At 57.5% G+C, this 9,339-nt stretch overlaps 1 protein-coding gene across 1 annotated transcript; it reads right to left on the bottom strand.

Moving 5' to 3' along the window:
- Positions 1-374: 374 nt before the first annotated feature.
- Positions 375-5,968, bottom strand: LOC148591333 (fibrous sheath-interacting protein 2-like). Its single transcript, XM_088537770.1, has 4 exons — positions 5,854-5,968; positions 4,604-4,902; positions 3,947-4,441; positions 375-437 (listed from the first exon to the last, which is right to left on the bottom strand). The coding sequence occupies exons 1-4, from the start codon at positions 5,966-5,968 to the stop codon at positions 375-377; spliced, it is 972 nt and encodes a 323-aa protein (XP_088393896.1).
- Between the last annotated feature and the right edge of the window lie 3,371 nt (positions 5,969-9,339).

Here is a 9,339-nt window from a genome sequence, read left to right as displayed (position 1 = left end):
CCCCTGTTCACTCCTCCCTCCTGAACCTCCTCCTCAAGTTTGTCCTTCTTGCCCTTACAAACCAGACGCAGAGAGTGAAGAAGCCGGAACCCCTTGGGCAACGCTCCTCCGCAGACAGAGGCATGCCAGCGGACAAGTGAGTGTGCAAGGCACGCGAGTTGCAAGCTGCGGCCTGGGATAATGGTGCACCTTGACCCGTCCCTGGAGCACCTGAAATCCCTCTGCTGCAGGGCATGCAGCATCCCCTGATACCTACCGGGATAGACAACATCCCCTGAATTCTGCTGGGGAGGGTGTGGAGGAACTGCAGAGGGGAAAAGTGCCAGGGGTCCCCAGGGAGCAGGACAAGGACTTTGTTCCTCCTCCTGCAGACATCAGCCGCCGCAAGCAGAGCAGAGCGCGAAGGTCACCACCGCGTGCAAACTGCTTCGGGACCGCTGGAAGGAAAGGGTGGAGCAAAACCAGCAGGAGCAGAAGCAGGAGGAGGAAGGGGCTCGCCGGTAAGTAGCTCCCAAGGCAGGCAGGGTCCCTGCTCCTTCCAAGCCCTTTGTGCCAAGGCGCAGGGGAGAGAGGGTCTTTCGCTGCCCCCTACGCCAGGGCACACAAGTGCCCTTGGAGCTTGGCCTCGCCTGTGCCGGGCCCAGCCATCCCTTGCACGGAAATGGGGTGGGGGCTGGGATGTGCCTTTGGATTTCCAGGAGGCACCTGCATGTCATGATGCACTCAGCATTTTCTCCTGTACCCCTCAGGGCTTCGGTGATGTGCAGCCTCCGGACAAAAGAGCAGCGGGGCTACAAGCCGAACGGTCCCGGGAGAAAAGTCCCTTTCCCCAAAAAATAAACTCCCTTTCCGAGTTCATGTGATCCTTTCTTTGGTGCAGGGTGAAGGTTGGAAGCGGCACCAGGGCATCTTTGGAGGGGCAGGCAGGGGGCATAGGGCAGCAGGGAGAGTGTGGAGCCCCCATCCTGGGACACTCTTGCTCTGGGCCATCCCTGTCTTGACCAGACAAAGGGAAGAAGAAAGGCCATTGGAAAGGCCCTCCAAGGCAGCCATTTCTGAGATGACGCTGGGCGCTGCGACACAAAGGGGCCCCTCCGGGTTTTGCCTGCACCTTTTCCAACTGCTCCCCAAAGGTGGTGCCCAGAGCCAGGATCACCCCCAGTCTTGTCCCCAGCAGGCTCAGCCCCAGGCTCATGTGCTGCAAGGGGACCTTGTTTGGACACAGGGGCCTGTCTTACATGACGATGAGCAGGGAGATGCCATCAGAAGCACATCCAAGCATACATGTCCTGAGCTAGTGTGCGGTATTTCTCAGCCTTTGTCCCTGTGCATCACACAGCCTTTTCCTTTCTCCCTCCTCAGTCCTGGAAAGGCAGCCAAGAAGAAGAAAAAGAAGATTGTTCATGATGACCACACACAGCAAGTTTTATTCTCTTGAATTAAACTATATCCTCCAACTAGTGTGGACCATTTTTTGGGTGGGGTTGTATGGGAATAACCAGGATCCCAAGACCAGAAGTAAAATCTGACAAGCTGGAGAGTTGGGCCCAGGAGAGTCCATGGCAACAAACCCTGGCTGAGTGCTGACGTGTCACCTGTGTGGTGATAAAGGTGACCTGGCAGTGTGTCCTGGTCCTGCTGGCACTGGTTGGCCTTGGTGGCCCTGACCTGCCTGCCCTGGGGCCTGTGCTCATCCCTGCCCATGGGCCCAGGTGCCCCTTGGGCTCAGCGTGGGTCCCTCACCAGCGTGGGAGGGGGGCCGGTCTCCAGCCCCAGCCTGGGTGCTTTTCCTCTCCCTGGGTCCGGCTGGGGCTGGGGCGCTCTCCAGGGCTCCATGGGGCCTGCGGGGCCTGTGGGAGCGCAGGGATGGAGCTGCAGCCCCCACGGGTCACACAGCCACTGCTGGCAGCGCCTGCCCCGGGCTGGCACTCGGCGCGGCCAGGCCCAGGGCTGGAGGCAGCTGCAGCCGGGCGTCCTGGAGGGGAGGCAGGAGGAGCTGCCCTGGGGCTGCAGAAACGGCAGCCTGGAGCCAGCGCCTGGGGCACTGAAGCCCCACGAGCTCCCGAATGGCACCACGAGCTCCCACAGCGGGAGCGTGCAGAGCCCCCAGGGCCACGAAGGTGGCTGCTGCCGGCACTGCTGCCAGGCCAGGAGCTCCTGGGTGAGCCCAGTGGAGACCCCTGCAATGGCTGCGAGTTGGGGGAGAAAGCACAGGAGTTGAGGCCCAGGGTGATGGGTCTGTTCAGCTGGGATAAGAGGAAGGAGGATCTCAGTGCTGCCTGTAGCTGCCTAAGAGGAGCATGGGGAAAGGATGGAGCCAGAGCCTTCCCAGTGGTGCCCAGGAACAGGATGAGGGGTCTAGGGTTGGCTGACACTGAAGGAAGGTCCCAGAGCCTTGGGGAATCCATCCCCAGAGAGCATAGGAGCTCAGCCCTGTCCAGCCCTGGGAAATCCCCTCTGTTGCCTCCACCTGCAGCAGGAGGTTAAGCGGAGACCTCCAGGAGCCCCTTCCCTCCATGGCAGCTCTGTGGCTGTCTGGTGAACGAATGGCTCTCCAGACACTGCTGGATTCATTGGCATTGCCTGCTCTAGTCTAAATGTGGAGATTGGCCTGACACAAAGTGACACAAGGAGAAAAAGTTTCTGAGGGTTTTATTTGCAAGAAGCAATGGCTGTTGACAACTAGGGCTCGCATGGGCACACGGGTGCTCTGGGACACGACGCAGCAGCATCTCTGTGCTCGCCAGGACACAGTGTCTGTCGCTCTGCTCCAGCGCTGCTCTGAGGACACTGCTGGGCTCTTTCACCTGCGCCGCTCCTCTCGCTGCCCCGTGATGCAGCGGCAGCAGAACGCTCTGAGCAGAGCCCGAAGTGCCGTCCTGAGCCACGAGCGCCATTGCCGGGGAGCCGCGACGTCTGGAAGGGTGGTGATGTCTGCAGTGGGAAGGAGAGCTGTGGGCAATGGGCTGCACGGGCGCAGGGCTGCATCTGTCTGTCCCTGGCACCAAGGGCTTCCCAAGGGGCTGTGGCCTCAGCACAGCAGCCCCCGAGCACTTCCTGGTGCCGACCTCGGTGCCGCTTGCTGTCCCAGACAGACCCGTTGTCCCCAGGAGGGCTCTCCACTCGGGTACGTACCTGGCTCAACGTCTGCCATGGGGCTGCAGGAGGACGATGGCTTTTCCTCCTCTTGGGGCTCCAAAGCCTCCTGCATGGGCAGAGCAAGAACACGCACCCGTCAGCCATCAGCTGCTGCTGATCAGGGTACCGGTGCCCCTGGTTACACAGGGTCAAAGGGTTTGGGGTTGGGGGAAGATGCCCAGGGCTGCGTGTCCCAAGGGAAGGGACCTGCAGCTGGCACAGCAATGGGACACGGCTCGTTGTGGGGCTGTAGCAGCAGGGCTGGGCAGGGGCCGTGATGCACAGGGGAACAGAGGCAGATGGGGGCGTGTGTGGCACAAGGGGGCTCGTGCACTGGGTGAGGAGGGGGCTGCTGCTGGGGCTGCCCCTTCCCTCCTCACTCGGCATCCAGGCCCCAGGGCTGAATGTGACACAGGGGTGGAGGGGATGTCAGTTCTGCACCTTTGGCACTTGGAAATGGAGAGGACCCAGCATCTCCCCATGGCAGACCACACAGGGCAAATGGCTGGGGGTGGCTGTGGGGCACCATGGACAGGGGGATCCCTTGGGATGGGGCAGCTCTGGGCATCCCCTCTGCACCCCCCTCACACAGCCCACATAGGAGCTCCCTTGGATCGTGGGGACAGGGGAGGCGCTGCTTGCTCACCTGGGGAGCAGGACCTGCTGCCAGCAGAGAATCTCCTGGTGTCCTTTCCTGCAGCAGGGTTTCCTTGGGAGATGCGCTGCTGCTAATCTCATCCCAGGGTTCTTCAGCTAAGACAGAGGCCTCTGGTGCGACTTCATCAAGAAGTGATGGCAAGGAAGGCACGTTATCTCCTGAATTCTGCAAGTCACTGCTTGCAGGGAAGGCCTCTGGTTCTGTTGTTGCTGATGTTTCCAGATAGGTGTTGGGCAAAGCAGGTGCTGCTGCCTCAGCAACTGTGAGCACTGCTGGCTCAACAGAGGGGCTCTCCACTTCACTAGATCCCTCTCTGGTAGCCTGTGTTTCCTTGTTGTCAGGTGAGCAGGGCACATTCTGGAGGTCCGTCTCCCTTTCTGCAAATAGGCTGCGGAGGCTGGGTCTGACCCAGGGCAGGGAGCTGCTTTCCTCCAACTCCTGCCCTTGCAGAATCTCTTCATCCTCAAGATCATCGCTCCACTGTGCTCTCTCATCTAGGCTGCTATTTCCTGCTTTCCCCTTCTGCACAGGGCCATGAGCATAGAGCCGCTCCAGCACCTCCCACTTGGTCTTGGCGCCCTTGAGGAGCTCCACCTGTGTAATCTCTGGTTTCCACAGGTTGTGGAAGGAGTTTCTGGCAAGGAGCTAGGAGAAGAGAGGCAGAATTTGTGAAGAGAACTTCTTTTCCCAACAGGAAAAGTCTCTTGGGGGTTTTTCTGCAAGTGCTGGGGCAACCCGGCTGTCATAGCATGGCTCGCCCCAGCATCAGGAAGGTTCCCACCTGGCCCAGCCCTCCCTTGCACTCACCTCCTTGGGTCTCACATTGAGGGATCCTGATGCTGATAGGGAGAAATGCTCCCCATGGCCCTCCTCTTCCTCACCCTGGCTCTCCTTCAGGCTCTGCTCCTTCCTCAGGAAAGTGACTTCCCGGATCTGGGCCAAGCTCTGCCCCGTGCGGGCCAGGCAGCTCCTGTCGAGCTCCTCCAGCGCCTCCGTCTTGACGCTGAGCACCCCGAGGTACCGTGCGGTGTTGTCTTCGTGCACACGCAGCGGCCTTCCTTGCACGTGGCAGGTGATGCCCACAGGCTGTTGTTTCGGGTCCTGCCCTGCCGGTGGTCCTCGTGGTGTCCCTGTCACACCATCCTTGCCTGGGGAAGCGGGTGTCCCAGCCCTGCTGACCTCCCTATCTCCCCCTTGAGCGCAGGGATACGGTCCTTCCTCAGCTGCAGGGGCTCTGCTTTGCTCACACTGCATGGTCTGGAGCATCCACGAGCTTGCCTGTGTGCCTTGGTCGACGGTGTGTGCCAAGGCATCAGGCTGTGCTGGCTGCTGGCTGGCTCCAGGGCTCGCGTCATCAGGACGGCTCAAGGGGGCAGACCCCAGCCCCACGCCTGCGTCCTCCAGACCCACAGCAGGAGGTGTGGGGCCATGTGGGACAGATCCCTGGCTCTCAGATCTCAGTTCGGTGCCAGTTTCTCCATCAACGCTCTGAACGAGGCTGACAGGCTCAGGTGAGAAGGGCCATGGGGATTCCAGTGGGGCCGTTTCACTGCAGCACCCGGCAGTGACGTCTTGTGCAGAGCTGGGTGGCAGCACTGCAGTGGAGGAGCTGCTGAGTCCAGCCTCCTCCGAAACACCTTCAGCTGCCATCGCACCCTGCTCAGGATCATCCGGGGCAGAAGAGGCCACTTCATCTTCAGGATTTGCCATGGCAAGCATTTGTTGTTCAGGAGGAATAGTTTGTGCTCCCGGGACAAAGGAGGAGCTTCCCGAGAGCTGATGGCTTTTCCAGGAAAGATTTGTCCTCTCACGACCCCCTTGCAACATCCTGGCTTCTCCCACTGATGATGCTGAAGACTTAGGCCTAGATCGCGGCAAGAATTGCACATGCTCTGGAGTTTCCTGGGTGACAGCATGGGTCTCCCGCTTGGGTCTTTGAAGCGGAGGCAAGGCCAGACACGATGCCTTTAGCTTTTGCTCTTCCCTTCTCTTCCCTGAGTCCAGAGCCACCCCAGCACCAGGAACAGGTGGGAAGCGTTCCCTGGCAGCAGCTTTACTGGAATTTGCAGCTACCCTCTCCAATGCCTTGTTCATTCTCTCCAGGACTCTCCTGGCCACCTCTTCCTTGTCCAGGTCAAAGGCGCTGCCTTTGGGAGAAGACCTGCAGGACATTTCCAGAGCAGGCAGCTTGGTGTGACTTGCAGATCCTGCTGGTTTAACTGCAGAGTCCTCCAGGCCTCCCTGTGCCTGCCAGGCTGCCTTGGCTGGGAGAGGTGGGAAGCTGGGCACATCTGATCTCCCTGATCTTGTCCTGCCAGTCAGTGTCCTGCTGTATCCCAAAGTAGCCTTCTTTGCAAGGCTGGAGGAGGGATGCAGATCTTGCACTGTGCAGGAGACATCACTGGCTGTGTCCTCCACGACCTGCAATTGAAGTCCAACACAAAGGCCAGGTTACTGGTATCCTTTTCCCTCCCTCCATGCTTCCCAGACAGACGCTTGGCTGTCACCACCGCTCAGCTCTGTACCTGTGTGATGCCGTGTTGGGAGCAGCGTGAGCCCTGAGGGCCGGGCAGCGGCGGCAGCTGATCCCTTCGGTAGGACGAAACTGGGGTCCATCTGTGCTGCACTGCTGCGGGCAGCTCCTGCTGGGAGAAGGAGGCCCATGATGGGGGCACTTGTGTTGGTACGAGCAGCTCCTAAGCACAGGAAACCCAGGGCTCGTGTCAAAGGCAACCTCCTGTCTGAGCACAACCCGGCTGTGCTTGGCCCGAACCTGCTCTCTGCCCTCAGCACAGAGCTCATGGGGTTCATGTGGGCCTTGGAGCATCCAGATCATGGAATCACTATGTTTGGGAAAGATTTTCAAAACCCTCAAGGCCAACTGTAAACCCTTCTGCACCATGCCTGCTAAACATCCCTAAGTGCCTCATCTACACGTTTCTTGAACACTGCCAGGAACAGTGACTCCACCACTTCCCTGGGCAGCCTCTTCCAATGCTTTACAATTCTTCCCATGTGGAAAGTTTTCCCAGTATCGAACCAGTGCCTCTCCTGGTGCATCCTGAAGCCATTTCTTCTTTTCCTATCAGCATGTTAGAGATCAGCCTCCCCTCACTGCACCCTCCTTTCAGGTAGTTGTAGAGAGCCATTAGAACACCCCTGAGCCTCTCTTTTCCACACTAAATAACCCCAGCTCCCTCAGCCGCTCCTCATAAGGTCTGTGCTCCAGACCCTTCACCAACTTTGTTGCCCTTCTTTGGAAATACTCCAGCATCTCAACGTTTTTCCCATGCCCAAATCTGAATACAGTATTCAAGCTGCATCCTCACTGGCACCGAGTACAGGGGGAGAGTGAAGACCGGGCTGCTTTTCCCATGGCCAGGAACACAAGTGCCCTCACTGGAGGAGCTCCTGCCTGGTTATCTTGACCCAGGACTCCTTCCTCACCATCCTCGTGCTCTCCATGCGGGTCCTGGCCCTGCCTCCCTCCTCTCCCTCCAGCCGCACCACTCACCTCACTCATGCACTCTTGTGCACTGGAATTCCTTTCCGTGGATGAGGAGCAGGAATTACCCTGCTGCTCCTTCTCCATGTCTAGGAACCTCTCTGAGGATCTTTCACACGGGTACCAAGGGGAGTTGCTCCCTGCTGGTTGCGCCGCTCTCCTCAGAGTGAAGACCCCAGCAGGGAGACGGTCACCTTGGGGACTGCCCCATCACAGTGGCCTGTGGGCACGATGCCACCCCCATCACAAAGTCCTGGGAGTCGCCATGGGGACACCAGGCACTGTGTCATTTCCTCCTCTTCCCACTCCAAAGCAGGTCCTTGGGGCGCAGGACGAGTTGTCCTCTCCACAGCGCTGCGCTCCACAGGCCTTGCAGATGCTGCCCCTCGTCAGGTGCTCCATAGAAGACACCCACCACGAGGCCACCCGCGTCATCACCCCTGTGCTCTCGATTGCCTCTTGGTTCACCCCAAGGCAGAGCTCCCTGCGCTTCTCTTTCCCACATCACCCCGTGGGTATTCCTTGCCATCCCAGGCCACCACTTCCTCACTCTTTTTGGAGTCCTCCTCCTCCCCGAGTTGCTCCCACTTTGAGGCTCTCCTCACCAGCGTGGCCATCTGCTTGACCATCAGGTCAGCACATGGGAACAGCCGCGTTTTACAGCCCCTCAGCCCCATGTGACGCAAACCCCCAATCGGCCACCATGAAAAGACACTCTCACGCTTAGGTTCCTGACATGAGCTTGTTTCTGCCTACGCTCATTTACTACCCTGAGCCCCCTGCCCTGAGGGGGGAGCCTTCATGCCAGTTACAAGTTGCAATTAATATGTAACCTATTGGCTTTTATTTAAGAAAATGTTTCTTGTTTTGTTCTTTCATCCCCCCCCCCCCCCCCCGCCCCTTAGTTTCCTGTTTCTTTCCTCATAACAGGAAAGCAGAAGATCTATTGATTTTAGCCAGGTCCCCTAGTAAACAAAGCAGACATACAGGATTGAGCAGCAAACACATAAATATTGTTTAGAGAAATGCTTGCATGCCAGGTCAGACAGATGGAGGAAATCATTTCCTTCCAAGCCTTGGACACTGAAAATGATCTAAAAAGTAAAGCCGTTCCGATGTCCTGGAGAAAAAAAAATGGGGGGGGGGGTAATATTTTAAACGCAAATCAATCTCTATCAATACACATTGTCGTTCAGCAGGTCCTGGTAAAATTCCGCGTAGCAAAAATCGCCCTTGTCTCCAGATGTTCAGGCGTGTCCCGAGATCCAGACCGTGGTTTCACATATAAGGTGTCATGAACCGCTCTTGCAGCTCCCTGCCCTGTGTCTGCAAGGACCCCACGGAGGGCAACTGCCACCAGCCCTCTCATATGGGAGACAGTCCCAGGCAGACGCTGCTTGACCATTCAGCAGCTCCAAGAGCACGGGCTACACACAAGTCTGAGATGAATCCCGCCCTCATTCCCTAACACATCTGTCCATGAGCTCATTACCTTGAGCACATGAAGACCCCCAAATGCCACAAGCACCTTTCAGGCTGCGAGTTGTACAGCAAATTCTTGGCTCCAGCTTTGAGAGAAGAGACCGACATTCAAGCACTGCACTGGGATATATCCTTCTATATGACCAGGAGGACAGCTGTGACACACTAAGAGACACATATATGGAAGGCCTCTGGATAAAGTCCTCCGAAAAATACGTGTGAAGGGCAGGTTTGCTCTTTTCTGGCATGCCATCTCTAGGTTAAACACCACAGAAAACTTGCTGAGGACTTTTTTAAAAATAAGAGCCTCTTTTCATACTAAATGAAAGGTTACACACAGTCTGATATTTTCCTACATGTACAAAATATTGTCCTGCTTCTACAAACCAAGTGCCACACAGAAGAAAACACTTGTGAAGCTCACCAAAGCATCTCAGTCTGTGGGCACACTTTGTGCTCATTCATCCCACATGACTTGGATTCCAGTTTTGAAAAATGCCGACCTACAAACCATTTACTAAACCTCAGATTCCTCCACAGATCTGCCAAGTACAGA

This window comes from Tinamus guttatus, unplaced genomic scaffold (assembly GCF_059628265.1).
Source record: "Tinamus guttatus ecotype Peru unplaced genomic scaffold, ASM5962826v1 Tinamus_guttatus_pri_ptg000864l, whole genome shotgun sequence".
NCBI classification, from domain to species: domain Eukaryota; kingdom Metazoa; phylum Chordata; class Aves; order Tinamiformes; family Tinamidae; genus Tinamus; species Tinamus guttatus.
This window is presented reverse-complemented; position numbering and strand designations above follow the sequence as displayed.

Coding starts and splice junctions, on each gene's coding strand:
- LOC148591333 (XM_088537770.1), bottom strand. CDS start 5,968: ATGTCCTGCAGGTCTTCTCCCAAAGGCAGCGCCTTTGACCTGGACAAG. Junction 4,903..5,853: donor GAGGGTAGCTGCAAATTCCA/GTAAAGCTGCTG, acceptor GACCACCGGCAG/GGCAGGACCCGAAACAACAG. Junction 4,442..4,603: donor TCAATGTGAGACCCAAGGAG/GTGAGTGCAAGG, acceptor CTCTTCTCCTAG/CTCCTTGCCAGAAACTCCTT.